At 41.1% G+C, this 21,874-nt stretch overlaps 1 protein-coding gene across 1 annotated transcript in view; it reads left to right on the top strand.

The window, feature by feature from the left end:
- Positions 1 to 21,649, top strand: part of GPC6 (glypican 6) — an 810,618-nt gene extending 788,969 nt beyond the window's left edge. Inside the window, exons 7-9 of the mRNA XM_040567841.1 lie at positions 9,239 to 9,375; positions 19,541 to 19,716; positions 20,176 to 21,649. Of these exons, the coding sequence (XP_040423775.1) occupies positions 9,239 to 9,375; positions 19,541 to 19,716; positions 20,176 to 20,378 (516 nt within the window). The 3' untranslated portion in view covers positions 20,379 to 21,649. The remainder of the gene's footprint in view (positions 1 to 9,238; positions 9,376 to 19,540; positions 19,717 to 20,175) is intronic.
- Positions 21,650 to 21,874: the final 225 nt, after the last annotated feature.

Here is a 21,874-nt window from a genome sequence, read left to right as displayed (position 1 = left end):
GGAGACGGACATCTACTGATGAGCCTGCAAAATTTCACCCCAAGAGGGGTGACAGCAACCCAGCTCCCTGTGAGGATGTGCAGCCCTGCCAGCCCCGCGCTGCCTGAGAAGGGCTCTGAGCATTTCTACTGACCTTGAAACCAGGGTTTAACAAGTCAAGAGAAGGGTTGTAGTAACGAATTAATCACTTTGCAGCCTAAGAACGCCAGTCATGGAAGAGCAGGTAGTTTTGCACCTAAACTCCATCAAAAAGTATTTGGGCTCTGAAAAAAACAGACAGTGACGAAAGATCCCTGAAGTTCATAGGCAAGATTGTGCTGTTCTTGGTATCATACAGAAGACGTCTGATATTTTAGAGTGCTGTACAGTAATTTCAAAATCTTAAAGCAGATTCTTCAGCAAAACTCTCACCTGCATACTCTGGCCTTATGTTTGTTTGTTTGTTTTTTTTTTGCTTTGTGTCATTTTGGTCACCCTAGCACAGACTTTTCTCCATCTCTCAGTCTCTGGGTAAACAGCTGGATGAGCCTCCTGGGGCTGAGGGAGGGGAAGGTCAGAAGCTCTGAAGCTTCTGCCAGGCTAGCCATCATCTTATTTCTGAATCCTGAGCTTTTTCAACACATCAAGTGTCCACTGGAAGCTTCTTCAGTTTTGAAGGCAACAGAGCTATGTCAAGAAGCAACCACTAGAAAAAAAATGTAGTTAAATGTAAGGCTACTTCAGCTATGAAGTACAATTATCCTTCCTGCTGGGATATGAAAGGATGTATCATAGCTCTTGCTGCCCTTAGAAATCGTATGCTTCTCACAGCTCTTGGGAGGCTTGAACTCCTTGTCTGTTATAACACATGTAGTTCCTGTAAACCCTTGAGATTTAAGAGAAGAAACAGCCACTTTACAACTGGTACTGAATGAATATTTCCAAGACAAATGAAAGCCAGCATAAGCTTGAAATACTCTATCAGTAATTGTTTACATTAGCTATTAACATTTTTGCTTGGAATGATAAAGGACTGCTCAGAAAAATATCAGTGCTTAACTGCTAGGCCTTGCCACAGAAAAGCCTCTGGCATTTTATCTTTAAGATTCCAGCATATTTCTGGTACTGCTTTTATATTTATCTGCAATAAAAAGCTGATTCCTCTGAATGCCTTGGATTTGCTTGAATCAGATTCAGGGACCAGCTTTTTAGCACTGCTCACAGGTATTACAGGAAAGGCAAAAGCTGCTGCAAGTTCCTACAGATTTCCTTGACAGAGCACTGAAGTTTACAGTAGCTCCCACTTTCTAAAAGCAGTGTTTTTACTTATGGGGGAGACATGTGCAGTGAACTTGGCCTGACATACCTACTTAAGGAGGTGGAAGTGCAAAACAAGACAAGAGCAGGGGTCAGTGATGACTTTTCTGGAAAGGAGTAGAAGTTTAGCCCAGGGTGCTCCACCACTTGAAAGATTCCTCCCTCTCTTCTCACCCCAGCCAAAATGAATGCTGAACGTGGGAAGAATTTGGTGTCAGGCTCTGCTTTCCTGTAAGTAATAATGTCAAATACATATATATAGGCTCCATTTGGTGATGTGAGGCAGCATTAAGCTCTCTCCAGACCTGTGGAGACTGCAGGAGGTAGGCTTTTCAGGTTAGGGTTAAGACAAAAAAGTGGCAATGCTACAAGGCACACACTCACTTTGGTCATATTATTTTTGAGCAAAGGGCCATCAGCTCTGGGAGGTGACGGTCCATGTCTGGGCCATGGCACATGACCCTGGAGCTGGCAAACACACGGTGTTGTGGCACGAACATCACCAGGCCACAAATGACAGAGATTTCTGCAAGCACATATCAGCGTTTGTGCAGACCTGTAAATTGTTTTCTTTAAAACACATGCAATGGGCAACCTGGATTGCCTTAAAACACCTGTTCCAGATCAAAGCTGAATGAAACATCCAAAGCAGCACACGGAGCATTCACATACATCTCACAACCTGTAGGAGACTTGCACTGGTCACTGCAGCCTAGGTGGGATACCCTGAGCATCTTGGAAGGTACTAGAGATTTAAGTGGGGGCAACTGAGTCAGTCCCTGTGTTGGTGTGGATTATACTGTGAACGCAGAGATATAAGCATAGGAGAAGTCAAACAGGAGCTGATTCCACCCCAGCAGTCTGAAGTTATATGCCTGATATTCTGAGAATTCAGAAGGGCCAGTGGTAATTCTTCACTTACTTTTATTAAAGGCTTTAACTTTTTCTTGTCAAAGATGTGAGTAGCCCTTAGAGATAAGGGCAAAAAAAAAAATTCTTTCATTTCACTTTAAAATACTCTGGTGAGAAATGTCTTGCTTTGGAAAGTCGCCTAGCTCATTTGTTTTATTTCACAAATTACCCAAGCGCCCATTTGTGCTTTATAACTGGGATTCAGCGTTAGTTCTTGATTAGAAGAGTTGTCATCTGCTTTTCTAAGCAGAAACATGAATCATGAGCAGGCAGTTATTGGGAGAGCTCTGGATCATTTTAAGCCGCAAAGTCAAATTTATGAAAAAGGAGAAGCAGAAAAACAAAACAGCGTTTGTTGCGCAAGAAGGCCTGGGCGAAATTCTCAGAACTTGTATGTGCTGAGAAAGTATCAATAACCGTAAAATTTCACAGCCCCCTTTTTAGAACCGCAGCCTTAACATTTTGTAGGGAAATAAAGCTTTGGTTAACCTTGGCACTGGCAGACCTCATTAAAATAACAGCCTGTCACTTTCGAGTATAAAATAACAGGGTTGTCAGTTTTATACGCAGCGGAACAATCCACGGCCTCACTCTCTGGAAAATAACGTGCAGGGAGCAGGAGGGTCTGGCAGCAGCAGAAAGCTGAGCAACACCGCCATCTCCAGGTCCTGCCGACCCCACCCGCTTCACTTCTGAAAAATCACTGCCATGAAGTGCAGGGTTCAGCAGCTACTTGAATTTCAATTTGCTTTTGTGAGGTAATGGGGAAATGCATAATGTATGAAAAAAAATAATCTCCGTATAGAGCAAATCCGTTCCGCTTCGCTTGCTCCAAGTCAAAGTGGGTCGTCCTCGCTGAGGCACCCAATGGCATTGAAACTTTGGGCGCTTAATGAGCTGTTCCAGACAAAAATATGCACCTAATCTCCTTGTGCCTGGTCAGTGGAGAAATGCAGGTGCCTGAAAAACCCTGTGAGAGAGAGATCCTCTTTAAATTCAGGCACCTAGGTGTGATTGAGGGAGCCTAGTTCAACTGCCTTTATACATAAGTGCCTTATGCCTCCGAGACATCTATAGGAAGCTGGCAGATGTAACGAAGGACATACAGAAGACGTGTCTTTCTTGAGGGACAGCTCTTAAAACTTAGGGGTCTGAGTTAACTGTTTTTAATTAAGCCCAGTTTACAAGGAAAACCGTGTGTCAATTAAGATATCCAGCTGTCCTGTACTTATCTGCTTGTGACAGGTAATTCTTGCACCGTCACACCCGCATGTACGAGAGACATAAACATAACAACCAGTTGCAGACAGTACATAATATGTGTTTTAAGTCTGCTGACTGAGTCCTTTTAAACAAATTGTTGGCCATTAGTCTGAGAATGCTTTCAGATGAAATCCCTAATGGACATAAATACTGATCGATGTATAAAAGTCCTGGGCAGTTTTCTGCTGGTACGGCATAACACAAATCAGATCATAATGATCTGCTTGTTCTTGCTACCCTGCCATGTCCATGACAAAAGGTATGTTCTTCACAATCCCACACACAGCTCAGGCTGTCAAGCTCCATATCCATAAATCTGTTATCAAGCTGCCCATCATTATAAAAGCTCCACATCATTGTTCATAAAGGCTGCAAGGGTGCTGGGCGGCTGGCTGGGGATGTTAGACAAGTCTAGGGGAAAACAAGCAGCAGGCAGCGGAAAGCACTCTGGCTGTTCACCTGGAAATAACATAGCATGAAGAAGAGGGATTAGTTAAATGTTGTCTGTTAATTCAAGTCTGTGAAGCCACAGCGCCTCATCAGAAACATCCACTTGAAACATCTGAGAGGCTGCGTTGCCACATGCCAGCCCACAGTGTGCCACACAGAGTGGCACCCTAGTCCATCAGAGAAGCAGTGTCCAGTGAGTAGCAAGAAACATTTGTACTTCTTTCCAAGGCATAAAGGCTTAACCTTCATCGAGATTTTGCATTGAGATGTTTCTGAGCATCCCCAGGGAGAAGGTATCAGCAGAAAGGCAAGCTGCATATCCTGCTTGCATTTCAAAAAGAAAATCTGCCAGAACTTGCAGAATAAACCAAAAAAGCGTGATGTAAAAGTGTTAGTAAGAAGGAAAAAAGAATGCTAATAACCATTTGTACTTAATATCAGCAAGATTCTTGTATTTCATTTATTGCATTGAACCAGGGTCAGTTCTGGACAAAAGATTCCAGAATCTTTGAACACTGTTTTTGCTTCTTGTAAGACTCCTCTGACTATCTGTGAGAGTAGGGATTATGTTGGGGGGGTAATAAACTGGAAGGACTCTGAGATGGACTTCCTGTAGGGGAAGGAGGAAGAAATAACAGAAATTACTTTAAATATATATATATTTGGGGGCATCACCTTTAAAATTTGCTTTTTGGCCCACATTGCTTCTGGACATGTTATCCCCCTGCCAAGGAAGTATGTCTCCATCAGAAATTAAAACAAAGCAGATTCTATGGGAAATTAGCTGCTGGCTTCACAAGCAACAGTCTTTTTTGGATCTTTCCTGCTTTATGAAAAATCATCATTTCACTTTTAGTTTTGTATGATATTTTAGATGCATTTCTGAATTATCCTGGTGAGTTTTTCAATTTATCCAGATGTCCTGAGCTAAAACAAGGAATTCTAAGGTCTGATACTGCCAAAATGATGGGCTTGCTATGGGCTTGCTTTTTAGCTCACCTCCTTCCTCTGGAGTCCAAGGTGAGTAAAGAAGACAAAAAAGTTGGTCTGCTTTATTTACCTGCTTAAAATTGAGCCTGTGCTGGCAGGATTGGAAGTGAGCTCATAGGTGGTGGTGTTAAGTTCTGCTGAGGAATTGTACAGCTTAAAAGACTGCCCTGATCAGAGAAAAAGTCAGTGGCAGGAGTAAGAAATTAACTGTATTTCTCATTGTAGGGCATGTAACTATACCATTTTCATGACTCTGGACATGAATTTCTCTTTGGGAATGATGCAAATTTGTAACTTTTCTTACCTATAGAGTAACATCTTCCTTCTGATAGCAATTGTAGATAAAAGCCTGGCTATTTTAATATCCATTTCTATGTATCCCCAGGTAAAAAGGAAAAAAAAATGTAACTCTTTGCACAGCTCTTGATATATCTTTTCTTCTTACGAAAGTATTGCAACTCAAAATAAATTTAGTACCTTCAAAGTAGCTGAAGAATAATTCAAAATAATGGCAGGGCGGCATCAGGGAGACAGCCAGGAAAAGTCACACTAACTGAGGCCAAGGAGATCCAGCTGTCTTAATTCAAGTAAATCTCTGCCAGAGAAAGTGGGAAGGAAATATGTAAAATATAAAAATCGCAGACTTCTTGTGTTTAAATGTTTCCACGGAAATCTAAGCTTGAAAGTTAATCTTTAATTCAAAGCATGGGAAATACCAAGGAATCATTTACATGGCCACAGATCACTAGGGGATGCGGTAGTCTGACTTCATAAATCACAAGCAAGCAATGTTAACTGAACCCTTAGTGGCTTTTACCTCATTTTCAAGGGACTGTACATCTATTGCCTATTTTTCATACGCTGGCAGTGATCAAAACAATGTAGAGTGGGACACATGTAACTGTGGGGACTAATAAGAGACTTTCTGAGGCTATGCTTGAGGAGATCCCAAAACTGAAGGTACCGAAACCCACAGGCAAAAGTTTTACATATCATTGCGGGTGTTGCAGCACCCAATTCTATTCTGCATTTAAAATTACATTAGAAATACTTCAAAGTCATTGCCTCATTGCCCTCCTGGACATCTAGTGTCATCTAGAGAGATCTGCAAATGGTAACCTCTCTCTAAGCTGTAATCATTTTTGCTATTGCTGCCTTTTGTGAGTCACGTAAATGTCTCCCTCTCCCCAGGCTCTAAAATGGGAATGACACCTCACAGGGATACTTGGGAGATTTAATCAGCTGTCTTTTACCAAAACCTGTTGGTAAAGTAAGATTTTCTTTACCAGATGTACTTCTACAATGCAAATATATATATATATATATTGTTAGGAAATTTAATAATGTGTTGTCTATATGCAGTACACATAAAGAGCATACAAACATTATTTAATATCTTTGAAAGTCATTGGGGAGTGGAAGTCCTTGTTTTAATTTTCAGAGCATATTTCTAGAGAGCCTGTGAACAGTGAGAACCTCTCTTAATCTTTTATTGAATTGTCTGAAAATATGAGGTTTGTACTCCAAATTACAGCCCTTACAGGAGCTGGGGAAAATCACTTTCCAATGGGTGTTGACTCACTTGTGGTTCAGAATAGAAGTCTGTAGTCCTAGAACGCCAGATCTAATTCGGTTACAGTAAGAATCTGAATATAGCTCTTAACATCCAAGGTTTGAATAACTTGAAATAACTTCCAGATAGCAGTGAAGTTACTGCTCTGAAAACTAATTACTCACCTCCAATATCAATCAGTTTGCTTTTGTAAATGGTTATCCAAGAGAGGTAATAAATGAGAAAATCTGTCGCCTTGCATCTCTTATTACCCAAGATTATACGGATGGACCTACAAACCCTTCCTACATGCCCTTTTCCCTACACTACCAGCAGTTTCAGTGGGATTTCTCTATCTGATTTACTGGCCTGTGGTGTTTTCACTTGGGTGGGCGGCCGAGCTCCACCTCACCCGCTCCTTCTCGGTCACTCCTTGCCCCTGCTCCACGTGGGGTCCCTCCCACGGAATGCCGTCCTTCCCAAACTGAGCCTGGGGGGGCTTCCCACAGGCAGCAGCTCTTCAAGAACTGCTCCCCCACAGCTCTGTACCACGGGGTCCATCCCCCAGGAGCAAACTGCTCCAGCACGGGTCCCCCACGGGTGGGCGGCAGCTCCCCCCAGACCTCCTCTCCACGGGCTGCAGCTCCGGCCCGGGGCCTGCTCCTGCAGGGGCTCTCCATGGGCCGCAGCTTCCTCCAGGCCACCTCCACCTGCTCCACCGGGGGCTCCTCCACGGGGGGGCTGCAGCGTGGAGATCTGCTCCATGTGGGACCCATGGGCTGCAGGGGGACAGCCTGCTCCACCAGGGGCCTCTCCACAGGCCGCAGGGGAACTGCTGCTGCGTGCCTGGAGCACCTCCTGCCCTCCTGCTGCCCTGACCTTGGGGGCTGCAGGGCTGTTCCTCACTCCTCTCACTCTCCCAGCTGCTGTGTGTAGCAGCATTTTTTTTTCTGCTTTCTTAAATATGCTCTCACAGAGGTGCAAACAACATTGCTTGTTGGCTCGGCTCTGGTCAGCGCTGGGACCCTTATCTAACATGGGGCAGCTTCTGGATTCTTCTCACAGAAACCACCCCTATGACCCCCTCTGCTACCAAAACCTTGCCACATAAACCCACTACACAGCCTAACAGAAGTTTACACAGCTCTCTGTGAACCCCAGGCAGTTTATCCAAGTGGCATGTGCTGTTCAGCTGTACCACCAGTGACACTGGGGTTTTTATCTTTAGCATGCACAGAAGTGGAAGAGTAGGGGCTGCTCTCTGCCTGCTGCCCAAAACCCCTGGTCCCATGGACCAAATAGATCAGGCAGGGCAGGCATCCCGAGACCATCCCCACTGCTGATGAAGGCCTGCTCACAGTCTGTAAACTGGAATTTTATTCTTGGCTTGTCAGGGCTCTCCTACTGAGACTTTAAAGGCTTACAAATGCTGCTGGTGTCTGTGATATGAAAACACAGCAACTAGGGCTTGGCAGAGGGTATGGAGGAGATTTATAAGATTTCTATCATGGCAAGAAATACTGTCAACAATTCACGCAGGCAAATACTGTCCTACTTATTTCTTACGGATGAAAATGTGTGTGGTGCTTCTGAAATAACATCCTTGGATGTTTCCATCTCCTGGCATATAAAGTGACATTCTACAGGGTTTAAGCACTGCAAAGCAGTGTGGGCCATTTGCTCAGAGAGCTATCATGTCTTCAGAACAAAAGATAAAAGAGATAAATAGCCAAGTACATTATTGTACCTCAACAACCTAAAAGCCAATCTCAGAACAGAATGGAACAATGGAGGGCTTTTATTTCTCATTTTTTTAAAGAATAAAGCTCAGTGATTTCCTTTGAAAGCTATTCAACAAGCTCCCCTAAATCCTATTACAACTTAATGTGAAATGCATCTGTTTCCATAAGAACAACAGTGGCACCATTCATCCTTTGTAGTCTGTCCTTTGTTGTGTTCTCTATCTATTCTTGTAGATTTTTCCACTCTAGTAAACCAAACGCAAAACAAGAACTGATAACGTTTCAGCCAGAGCATGTATTAAGTTGGTGCTGGAAATTCAGTTTGTTCCTGCTTGCTGCCTGAATCATGCCAAATTAAATTATTGTTCAAGAAGGAGTTTATAACATAAAGGAACTGTTCTGATACTGTCCCAGCATTTCTTGAATGTGAAGTCTGTATCCAGCTACAGATATTTGTCTCTATCTAGTAGCAAAGACGGATATAGTCTCTGCATGCCTATATATGCATAAACCTCTCACTGTTAGCAAAATCCAAATGTACTACAATGTATTCAGCCTCTGTGTCTTAAATCAGTTGAACATCAGCCCAGCACTGCATCATTTTTTTAGAACCTGCACATATAGATCTAAGTGTAATATTTATTTAAGGCATGACCGAGCTGGTGGGCAAGACATTTTATGTGATGAACACTATTTAACTGAATTGACATTCAGCAGACAGCGAGGCATATTAATTCTTAGAAAGATATATATTTAGAAAACCTTAGACAAATTGAGAACAGAAAGAGCAAGATGTAACATGCTTTTTATTAATGTCTTGCCTGTGGAAAAAGGTGAATTTGATTATTTGTATTCTGCGAACCCAAAGGCACTGTGCCTTGCTCATAAATAGAGGAGTTTAGGTTTTAGCACCATCAGTCCTTTTAACCTCCACCACCATTTATTATGGAATTAAACAACATATTATTTACAATGATAGCTAATATGGCTGATGTGTTTTAACCAGTTTTCCTTTTCATTGTCTCTTAATCAGGTAACAGACATTAAAGAAAAACTAAAGCTCTCTAAAAAGTTCTGGTCAACATTCCCCTACACAATCTGCAAGGACGAACGAGTGACAGCCGGTTCGTTAAATGAGGAGGACTGCTGGAATGGCCATACCAAGGCAAGGTGAGGTGGACCCTTTCTCATCGGACTTGGTCCAAATCCCCATCAGGCCTGAAGCAATCACAAAATGGAGGGAGTTTTACAAAGCTGTTTGTAAGAGCAAAATAGAAATGGGGAGAACAAGTAATTGTTCACACGTAGTTTGCAGCTGAGATTACCTATTGTCAAGGTGCCATTAAAGCTAGAGTGTGAGTAACTGTAAATGTGCACAGTGTGCCAGCATGTGAACAAAGAAAATGTTCACTGGTTCAGCTCCAGAAAGATAATTTATACTGAAATTTCAAAGAGCTCTTTAGCTCCATTTAGTATCCCTGTGTTGGGACTGACAGCTTGTGAAGCAATTGCACTCTTGGGATACCATACTAGGATGAAGCAGAAATTGGAATTTTGGCTCTATTTGCTATTGGCTGACAAAGCTTAGGGCTATTTGCTGTGGGGAAAAAAAAAAAAAAAGAGAGAGAGAGAGTCAGAGAGAGAAAGAAAAGAAAGAAAGGAAAGGAAAGGAAGGAAGAAAGAGAGAGAGAGAAGGAAGGGGGAAAAAGAAAAGAAAAAGAGAAAAAAATAGCTAGCAGAGAATAAATATAATACTCAAAGTTATCTTGTGCAGAAGGCTTGACCTTATGTTACTTTATCAAAAACACTAGGTTTTTGATAACATCTTTTTGATAAGCCTTTAAAGTCTCAGTAGGAGAGCCCTGACAAGCCAAGAATAAAAAAGGTTTTTGATAACATCTGCCTTTTTTATGTGATGACTTTTCTGTGAGTTTTAATTTCAAGGTTTGCATGTCTCTGGCTTTGGCCAGGCTGGTGCTAGCTGATGAGCAGGTGTCTCCAAGTGTCCTAATGTGAATTCATCAGCAGACAAAGGAGAGGATCTGATTAACCCTGCAGAGAAAGGGAGAGAAGGATTGACTCAAGAAGTATAATAGGGACAGTCTGGTCTTGGGTCTGCAGCAGTAGCCTGTGACTTTGAGGAGACAGAAGGAGTTCAAGGGTTTGAGTGTCCAGTGAGTGCTGTTTCTAGAGAGTAGTAACACCTCTTCCTCTTTATCTTCCTTTTACCCGATGATACAAATGAATATATAATTCAAATTAAATACAAATAAATAAAAAAATAAAAAAAATAAAAACAATCCAATAAGAAAAAATAAAAGTGAGATAAACACATAAAATATAAAAACTCAGTGCAAATAACAGAACATAACAAAAACTCACAAACCTGTTAAATATCATTTTGCATGGATGGCTGGGTAGGTGGGTGGATGGACAGATACAAAGACGGGTGGCACCCACGCCACTACCTCGCCAGTTTTATGAGAAACACACTACAGGGGGAGGTCTTGCAGTGAATACATGCCCTTTCACTATGCCTTACTGCATAATGCTCAGAATAATTCATTTTGCAGACCAGAGCAGAGAGCTGTATGGGCTGCTGCTAGTCCATTGAACCCACCTTGAGATGCACATGAAAAAATCTGTCCAAAAGCAGGAGCGCTCTTACAGGTCACTGCTCTATTCCTTTGTCCCAGATCCAGGGAAAGCCCCTGGGGACTCTGCCAAAGACACCTGAGAGGAGCGTCTGGCTGTTACAACATTCATCACAAAGGAACAGCGTGAAGAGAGAAATAAAGATGTGTTTTTACCTTCCTCTATAATATCTGTTCTCATAGGTGTGCTTTGTAAGCTATGACCCCAGGCTGGCATGCTGCAGTGGTTAAACAGAGTTTCCAGGCCTCACAGCTGGGAACCATGTGTCACATCAGGACGCACACATTAATAAGAGATATATGCTGCTCTTTCTACAAAAGAGCAGTCAAACCAACCTGCTAATATCCCTCCTGCTTCCCACAGACAGTGATAGTGTTTGTACCACATCTAGCAAATACTTTTCATCTCTCTTGTGCGCTAAAGGAACTAGCAAGAGCTCCAACTTTGGGGACAGTTTTGTAGGTTCATTTTAAGCTTTTCATCCTCCTTTTGCAGAATTTACCATATGGGAAACCTGGTTGTTTTCATTAGATCAATGTTCCGGAGTTGTTGAGAAAATCTATCCTCTGCTGATAATCTCCTTGATTAATTTAACACAGGCATTCCACTGGATGCGGAACCATAGCTTCACAGCATCACCTGAAAGCACAGTGTCAGCAGAACTAACCACAGCTCCTCTATTTGTTTTCTATTTTGCATGCATTCACAAAGGAAATGCATAATCATAATCTTAATAACAGAATTCAATAAATGCTTCAGGTGGAGAGAATAGTAATGAATCAGAGAGATACCGTAGGATGTCATGGTCTGTATATGAAATAATATTGAAAATGTAATTAGCTTGATATGCAAAATCACCTCCTGACTGGCGAACAAAGATATTTACTGCAGCGTAAAGAAAAATCATAAATGTTTCCATAACCATATTGACTACCATCTGATAGCAAACACTAGTTTGAAAGAACAAGGGTAGCAATATCTGGCCACTGTGCATATATCTACTTTTGTTCATTGTGTAGTCTGTTATAAGCAACCTTGTGCTACAAAAAGAGTTGCATTTTGAGTTCCAGAGAATATGATAGCAGCTCATGAGAAAAAAAAAAGGAAGGGAAGGGAAAGGAAGGGAAGGGAAGGGAAGGGAAGGGAAGGGAAGGGAAGGGAAGGGAAGGGAAGGGAAGGGAAGGGAAGGGAAGGGAAGGGAAGGGAAGGGAAGGGAAGGGAAGGGAAGGGAAGGGAAGGGAAGGGAAGGGAAGGGAAGGGAAGGGAAGGGAAGGGAAGGGAAGGGAAGGGAAAGGAAAGGAAAGGAAAGGAAAGGAAAGGAAAGGAAAGGAAAGGAAAGGAAAGGAAAGGAAAGGAAAGGAAAAGGAAAGGAAAGGAAAGGAAAGGAAAGGAAAGGAAAGGAAAGGAAAGGAAAAGGAAAGGAAAGGAAAGGAAAGGAAAGGAAAGGAAAGGAAAGGAGAAATTTAAACACTTCCTGTTTTCCCTAGATGGTAGTACTACAAATGAGAAGAAAACATGTTGGTGGTTACTGCTGGGAAAGGAGATTTTTGCTGGGTTTTGGTCAGGACTTGTGACTGTATAAAGAATTAGAAAATGAATTGCCAGATACAGGTTATGCTTCATATTTCATTTTACACATCGCCCTCCAATGCTGCTTTTGCAGGAAAAAAAAAAAGTTACAAACCTGAGATCACACAGAATGAAAGCTAGGCTTCCTCCTGAGAGAGACATTACACCAAGGTCACTTGTGGTTATTGCAGTCTCCAGATATCGCACTGTTGCCGTGATTAATTTGCAGTGACACCAGCGGGGGCTAAATGAAGTTTTCCAATTCACAAATAATCATGGAGTAACAGAGAGTGATCCATTATGGCGTTCTGGAAGGGTGCACTTGGCATGTTGCTGATCCTCTGTGAAGAGAGATTTTAATCAGATCACATCAGGTAGAAACCAGGTGCTGTGCAAATGGGAAAACATTCATTAGGTGGATGAATCTCTTTTTTGGAAAATCAATTTAAAAAAAAAAAAAAAGATACTTCAGACAAAGTGCCTTTCAGAGAGATGCCAAGCAGAGATTCCCATCATATCTGTATTCATTAAAAAAAATTGAACATAATTTTACATTTAAATAATGGGTGTCTTCTGCCAGATGCAGAGACAGATTTTTTTAACACATTTAGAACCTAAAACCATCATTAAGACCAAACTTTAGAAATGTAGCTCCTCTCCTACCTGCAAATAAATCCTTAACAACAGCTGATAACATCTTCACTAATACATGTTTTCCAGAAATTAAGGGAATTTCCCAGGAATTTAGGAACTCAAGCTTTAGGAGGATCTACACCGAATCCCAGATATTATTCCTTGAATAATCCAAGTGATTGTTACTGCAGTGAGAACACTACCCAAATCTGCAACCACTCTGATGGCTGCGAGAAGGGCATCAAATTGCTCCGACCACCCTCAGCCAACTGGGTTTAACCAAGCTACGTGAGAGATGGTACTTATGTCAAGAACACGTAGATAAAAGCTAAAAAAGCTAAAAAGAACTCTTAAAAAAAAAAAAAAAAAAAAAAAGCATGCTGCAATTTTCAGTGTTAAATACAAAACTAAATGGTATTTCAGCAAAATGAGCAGGGACCAAGTCTCAGCCAGCATGAATTTTTCTCCTCATGCTACATGTAGGTAAGCAGCTACTCCCCTTGCAGAGATCCTGGTGAATCTCAGCTGGGAAGAAGCACTGACTAGAGCAGTGCCTGCCCTGAGCAAGTGACTCCTTGCGGGCCAGCAAGGCTTGCAGAGAGAATGAGCAGAATGTGCTTTACCCAGGTAGGCAAACATAACCATTTCGTGCCACCAGTGGAAGTGTGAATAAACCACTTCTTGGTAAGTGCAAAAACTGCCTATTCTTAACTGCTGGCTCTAGTTTATTTTTGTGGCTTCTTTAAAAAAAAAAATGGCAGATGAACAATTCCCTCCTTCTGGCTCCTCAAGCTTTGCTCCAACATGGTTAAGAAATTATTAAAATACTGAAAACATCCTTTGAGGGTTACCTCCTGAGCAAACAGATTCAGATGAGGTGATCTAGTTAGCCAAACAAGCTAGTTTTCCACTGCACTTATCGTTCTGGACCAGCTGTGACTGCCTACCCTCATCTCAGCCTGAGTAGGCTTGTGCTGGATTTTGTGCTGTATTGCCTACAGTTCACCTGGAAAAACTCCAGTACTGCCAGGGTGGGATGCTCCAGTTCTACTGCAAGCAGCTGCCGTGGTGGCAAAATATGGAGAACATTGCCCTTAAAGGCAGATGCCTTTTAAAAAACAGAACGTTCCTCCTTTTTTTATTTTTTTTGTGTGTGTGTATGTGTGGTGTGTGTTGTGGTTTTGGTTTTGTTTTGGGGTTTTAGTTTATTGTTTTATTTTGTTTTGTTTTTTGATAACTTCAGCTTTTATGTAAATGGTCAGAAAGATTTGTCAGTCATTTTTAGACATAAAAAGGAAGCAAACACCCTAGAATATTAAACTGATATTAAAGGAGGGGGGAGAGGGAGAGAGTGTGGTTTTAAATAGGCTTTGTGGTGCTTGGCTATGGTGTGCCAAAAAACATTTTTATTGTCTCTGCTGAGACAAGCAAGAACTGCAGAAAGGCTAAGAGGAACACAAAGCATTAATATTTTAGAAAACAATGTAAATTACACTAAACTCCTGACATAGCTGAACAAGGAGCAAACAGCAGAAAACAAACAGCATTGTTCAGCTTCTCTATAGTCAGAGGACTAAGAATGCTGGGTTTGAGGGTTTTTTATTTGTTCTTTTGCTAGGAGAATGCAAAGAATAGACACAGATTCAGGTTGGCATGATTTTGGTTTGTGTTTTTTTTTTTCATTTATAATGGGCATACAGCTCTTGTAATGGCCAGACACAAAAAGATCATTAATGAGAGCAGAAGCAGCAACAAAACTTTAAATTCACAGGGGTGTCTCCACTTACAGAACTGCAGCAAAAGCAGCTGTGTGCAACAACTTTGCCCAGCCAGCAACAAATCTTCTGTCAAAAAGTGGTCCCAAGGCAAGACTTCCAATTCAGTGCAACTTAACCCTACCTCGCACACATCAAAATGCTTCTGTCAGAACATGTGCTGGGATGCTTCTCAGAGGCTGCCACTCAAGAAACACCGGGGGCTGCATGTTTCCATATCTGTAGCAGTCCTTTAAAGAAGGAAAAACAATTCAAAGATATTTACATTCAATATAAGCTTTTCTGATTTTTTTTTTTTTGCCCCTGAGGAAGTAGGTAAACTAGTTCAGTAATGAAGGCAGAATTCAGCTTCACATTCAGACATGTAAATTCACACATTTAAATACAGATGCCTGTGAGTGAGCTTACAGACAATAAGGAGTCAAATGTGTTGCCCAAGCTAGAGTACACAGATATGACACGGGACACTACCTGCCAGAGATTGGGCAAGACCTGCTAGAGCATTTGAAAAAATCACCCATGTTAAGGTGCCTGAACAGAAACCCAATATCCAGTCAGTGTTGCAACTGCCTAAACACTCTTAGCTACTGCTATGTGAGATGCTGTCATGAAGATATCTTCATGAAGCTGGCAAATAAGACACTGGACCTATGAGATATTCAAACCCTACTGGAGTGATAGCAGGACAACAAAAGGGACACCTTTTAGATAAAGTGACGCTCAGCACTCAACACACAACACACTTGCTTAAAGAAAGGCACCTAATATCATGTTAGATGCTCCAGACATCCAAGACCTCCCCATCAAGCCTATAGATATGATGCAGGACCTATGGGAAAGCCTCACCTTTCAGGGCTGGTAACCAGAGAAGAGGAGGAATAACCAAGAGCGACTGAAATTGTACCAGATGTCTATGTTTGTGCAACTAAACCCCAGCAGATGAAATCTAATGAACTAATCATCTGGCCAAAGACATGTAGGACCCCAACACCTCTCCCCACACCACTGGTGAATGTGCCTCTGGCTAATGTTGGCTGGATTGTTAGTCAGGCATTGGAACAGGTTGCCCAGGGAAGTGGCAGCATCTCTGTCCCTGGAGGTGTTCAAGGAACAGTTGGACCTGGTGCTTAGGGACATGGTTTAGTGGGTGACATTGGTGGTAGGGGGATGGTTGGACCAGATAATCTCGGAGATCTTTTCCAACCTTAATGATTCTGTGATTCTGTGATTCTATGATTCTATTTTTTATGACCTCATGATGACCAGATCTGGCGAGAGTGGTACTCTGCTCATATTCACACACGTGTATGTAGACATAAGTTTTGATACCTACAGAAACCTAAAGATGAGTTCTCAGCCTAACCCTTTTTTTTTTTTTCTGTCGTAAATGCCAAGAGGTTCATTTGCCTGTGATTTTAAGTATCCACCTAACTTTTGGGTGATGAGATGGTAATGGATTTCTTGCGATCCACATTCAGTATGGCTAACTTGCCCATCTAGGTTAAGGTGCACCACACCATTCTCATGAGAGGTGAACCAACCTGGAGAGCACATCTTGGAGGCTAGCTGAACTTGTTGGCTCCCATCTTTCCCCACCACATACCATACCAGAAATCTAGGGACGTCTGTGCCAAAATTAGATGTCTGCATTATTCATGCTGGCTCACAGTTTCATGTTCGTAATGTGAAAACTTCTCTGAGCCATGCTGATATGATTTTTAAATGCTTGAGTTTTGATGAATTTGCTTAAAGCTTGATGAATTGATCTGTGTGATGCTCCCTATAGAAATGTGTTAACACTCATCTTACCTAAAAACAGATTTAGGTAGTAAAGTGTAGATTTGCATGCCTTATTTGATAATCAGACGTGGAATAGTCAAGCCCAGTTTATGTTGAAACAAAGCTTTCCATCACATCTTATATTTTCCCTTTTTAGAAACGTTTTCTCTTACAGATCTACTGTAATGCAGCTGTTGGTTCTGCATCCCCAACACTTCATATAAAACCATCCATATTTTCAAATAAGTTTTAAAATGTCTCCTTTCTATATCATTTGTTGCAGTTTTTCCTTTGAAAGCGATTGTAGTTCCTCCATGCCAGGAATGTTTTGGGGATCATCAGATCCTGATGCAGATACTGGCAGGGGGTGACAGATTGAAATCACTTTCTATAACTGAAAGAACTGGCACATTTAAAGTTAGATAATCTTCAGAAGGACATCTGACCCACACTGATCACAGAATATGAACCTCAATAAAAAGCAAACACCAGAGCACTCTCTAACCACATTAAGTCTCCAAACTAGCTCATATTCTCTCCATATAAAAAGCTTACTTAAGAAGTCACTACATTCTTCTTTTATTATTGACAATAAGACAAGAGGAAATCAAACATAAATCAGTCAAAGAAAGCCTGTGAACTGCAGTTCACAGCTAGCCATAGCTTCTCATGGATGGTTTGCTATAAAGAGCAGCTAACTCTTCATAAAAAAGGAAAGCAATCCACACAAATGCTCAGAGATTTAAGATCACTTTTATCTGCTAATAGCTATGGCCTTTGTTATGGGCAAGATACTGGGCAAGATCAACATCTTCTCCAAACCGGTAGGGCAATGCTTATACTCTTACTTTTTTTAATCAACTGCACCTTGAAGTCACTGATTTACTTCAAGGCTGAGTAATTTGTCTACAGCAGCCATTTCATTTGTAGAGACGTGTGACAGATGGAGGTGCTGTTCCTTTGCAGCTCAGAGCTTTCCTGCATGCCAAGGTCTCCATCTTGCTGCCTCCAGGCAGCTCTGCAAAATTATTTCCAATTTCTATCTTTGGTGATTTGATTCATAACATTGCAGTCTGCAGTCCTTTGTACTACGGGAGGTAGCTCTGTATTCTCAATGTAGTTTAGACTGTACCGCAAGAGTCTGGATGGGATCCCTATAGCACTGTTATTTCTTGTTATGATACCAGTGAAACATCAAGAAATGCAGTTTGAGGCTGGGTGTTTTTGGCAGTCATGTTTCGTTCTTCTGTGTTCACACTCCCCTGGGATTATTCTCATGTAGGCTTTCAGAGGCCACTGATGACAAATGAGTCTCATCTTGTGAAGCAAGCACCTGTTATGATGAGACTGAACCTTTCCCTGGCTCAGCAAAGCAGTCATCATTCTGTGAATCTCCAGAAGCAATACAAAACTGATTTTTGCTTAACCATGACTTCAGTAGAAAGTCCTTTCTTCTTCCATACTTTCAATTTTTTTTTTAAGGAATATATTTATTTTCCAGACCCGTACAAACAGAACACTGGCACCAGAGCCAAATTTGAATACAGATAGTGAATTAGGTTGGCACCAGTAAGAGAGAAGTAAAATACTTTTAAAACTACATTTGGTACCAGACATCATGAAAGTTTGCCATTAGTAGACCAGATTGTTCTATGCACGCACATGAGGAGTTCTACAGACATCAGTAGGATAGCCTGTTTTGTAGGCTAATTACAAAATGCATCATAACCTGATAATGAACATGAGCAAAGGGTAGATCTGCCCCAAATCCCTTGCAACCTAAATATGAGACAAAGAAAGTAGATTAAAAAAGACAGATAAGAGAGAACAGGGAAGCAGTGATACAGTATTTTCTCAGGATACAATGCCAGCACAGAGAATAATGTCAGCCTTTTATCAGCCCAGCAGCTGTAAAAGGCACAGATAATTTTTAACAGCAATTCAAAGTCAGAAATAAGGTAGCTTTGCAGATGCCTATAAGGAGTACCTATGAGTACAGAGAGCAGCAAGGGACAAAGTGTGCATAGTTAACAAAAGATGATGGAGATTTTTACTGTAGAATGATTGGAGGAATAGGCTGATTTTCTAGAAGAGAGATCTGCAAAAACACTCTTGATCCCTGTGAGCCGCATAAGACTGCATTTGCCAAGGTCATAGAAGGGAATGCTGCAGTAATCAAGAAAAGATAAGCTAGGAGCCTGAATAAAAATTTCAGATGTGTGGATGGATAGGAAATGCCATACCTTAAATATGTTATGCACAAAGTATGTGGGAGTTGCAACCATAGCCCATTTGTAAGGAATAAGGACTGAATGAAAGAGAATACTGGAGTCTGGTAAATTCATACCACCATTTATAGGTCTGGATGTCAGATGTGCTGGAGTTCACTGTAGTCAAAAAAAAAGAATGTGATGAAGGACTGGAGAAGAAAATGAATTAAGTACCTCCTTTAATCAAGGAGGGTATAAGGCCTCAAGATTGGCTTCTGAACTATCTCAAAACAAATATACTATATATAACAAAGGAGTTCATATTTTTTAAGCACCAAGAAATAAAAACAGAAGAATGCATGGCTGGATGCTTAACTTAGTGCACAACTGTTCATATCAGTGCAGGATGTGCAGTGACTTACTGCTGGATGGTGAATCTCTTCCATAGATTACAGTCGGTGCACGTGCTGGGGAGTATGTGAATAGTTATGAGGTTGGAGAGCTTAAATCCTTTCTGCTTTCCACACAGCCAGGATACTTAAAAGAGCCTTTAGAGTCTGTAAAATTAAAAACATATTTTTAACATGGTTTCAGTGGAGCTGTTAAAGAACTGCGTAATCATTATTGGTGTCAAATTGCTTTGTAGAGCATTTACTGTTCAGTCTATTTCTGCAATGTACTGCATTCAAACTAATCATTCACCCTACCATACAGATACTTGCCTGAAATTATGAATGATGGCTTGACCAACCAAATCAACAATCCAGAAGTAGATGTGGACATCACAAGGCCAGACACCTTCATTCGACAACAAATCATGGCTTTACGTGTCATGACTAACAAACTGAAGAATGCGTATAATGGAAATGATGTCAACTTCCAGGATACAAGTAAGAAACCATTAGCTGCCATTAAATAAGCATATTTTTGAAATGCATTAATAAATCATTTCCATTTAAATGGTTTTCCTTTGTGTTTGTGCTCTCTGCTTCTGACAACATAAAAAAAGTCTTACTCTGTTCCACGAAATCCCAATTGCATATTTGTTCCTTTTGCTTCTCTTGTTTATCATCATATCAAGTGCATCAAAACACTGAGGGTTTTCCATTATGCTGTATTTCCATTAATTTCCATTAGGGGAGTCCACTCCTTTTTCAGAAGGGCATTTCAACACCTAATTAAATAACAGCAGCTTTCATTCAGATGCTTTATTGAATGAAAGTTACTACCCCAAATGCTTTCCCATGATGTTCATCCCCACCAGGGCACCAGGTGGGACAGGAACAAAGAAAGGGACAACAGCTTTAACCCAGGGCCCTCACCCTGTTTTTCTCATTCCTTTGCACCAGGTGATGAGACCAGTGGCTCCGGCAGCGGAAGCGGCTGTACGGACGACATCTGTCCCACCGAGTTCGATTTCATCACAACCGAAGCACCGCCTGTTGACTCCGACAGAAGGGAGGTGGAGGCTTCAGCCACGCAGCCTGGCCGGTCACTGCAGATGTTGCTTATCGTCTTCATCAGCCTCGTACTGCAGAGACAATGGAGATAATCCTGGATCTGGTCGGAGAAACTGTGTTTTAGCTACAGAAACAGCCAACTTCCTTCTTTTCTTACACTCTTGGACGATGGACCATGCCACAAACACTTGCAGTTTTCTATGAGAAGAGAGCAGTACTGCAACCTGCTTCCCTTTTTGTTTTCCCAAAGAGTACCAGGTGCCAGACTGAACTGCTTCCTGTTTTTTGCAGATATCTCTGAAGACAATGTCCAATCTTGAGAGAATTCTTTCTCAGATCTTTATTACAGAAGACTTTTTGAGCTTCATTTCCTTTTATGCTGCAGAAGTAAAAGGATCTTACAGCGATTTTTTTTTCCCTGATGAGAAAAAAAAAAAAAAAAAAAAAAAGGTGTGGGAGGGAAACCAAGAAAACAGTTTTTCTGAATTGGGCCTAACTCAAGTCTGCTGCATTTCAACTGAAAATCAACACAACAAAACAAAACAAAAGACAAGAAAGAAAAAAAAATGCAACTGTTCTTCACTGACAGCCAGGTTTCTTTTAAGAACTTCTGTGGGATGATTCATGTCATCAGAATGATCATTGCTATAGGGAGGCAGTCTGGATTTTTTTCTGACACAAAAGTTTGTCTCAGCGGTGAATGTCTTGCACTCCATCTGCCAACCACATCAGATTGGTATGAAGGTATAGAAAGTTGAAAATAAGTTTATCTTTTAGTATGACAGTAACTCCACTAGCTTCAGAATATCATGTTACAATTTCTTAGGATTTAAATCTTAACACCCAGAAAAAAAAAAAAAAAAAAAAAAAAAAAAAAAAAGAAAGAAAAAAAAAGAGTAGTAGCACGATTTTGCCTAGCTTCTTTTAGTATTTATCCATGTTATACAATTGGCACAGATTTCCACATAGCTCACCATCAGCCGTGGTGGTAATGCTAAACAACTTTCCTGATAAATCTCCCCTCAAGGGTTTGGACAGAAAATAATCTCTTGTGATAAAATCTCTTTCCTTTTGTCACTGTTCTGACATCGATTAGGACTTTCTGCTACTATGTTTATTATCCTACCAAGATGGCAATTCTCTAATGGACTAACAACAGCGACCGGATCAATAGTGTGTTTCACATCTAACTACATATTTCATATCAGTTAATTTCAGTATCACAAGGATTTCTTCTACAACTTTCAGAACAAACAAGTATATAGTACTGACATGGAGATTTCTTTCACTTTTTTAGTCTTAGTATGATCATCTATTTTTATATATATAAATATATATATAAATCACAGATTTTAACTTCTTAATTACAAGCTCAGGGTTGACACTTCTTTCTAAAGAAAAAAAATGTTTGGTCAACCAGCTCTTCTTTTTTTGTGCTACTCTGAAAAGCAACCCTTTAATGACTGGTCAGCATGAAAATCAAAGAAGAGAATTTTTTACATATCCAGTTGTCCATTTCTTAACAGGTTTGCAGGGTGGGGGAGAAAACCTCTCTCATCCTTGTGTATTTGTGCGAGCATGGGAGTTT

This window comes from Cygnus olor, chromosome 1 (assembly GCF_009769625.2).
Source record: "Cygnus olor isolate bCygOlo1 chromosome 1, bCygOlo1.pri.v2, whole genome shotgun sequence".
Lineage (NCBI taxonomy): Eukaryota > Metazoa > Chordata > Aves > Anseriformes > Anatidae > Cygnus > Cygnus olor.
This window is presented reverse-complemented; position numbering and strand designations above follow the sequence as displayed.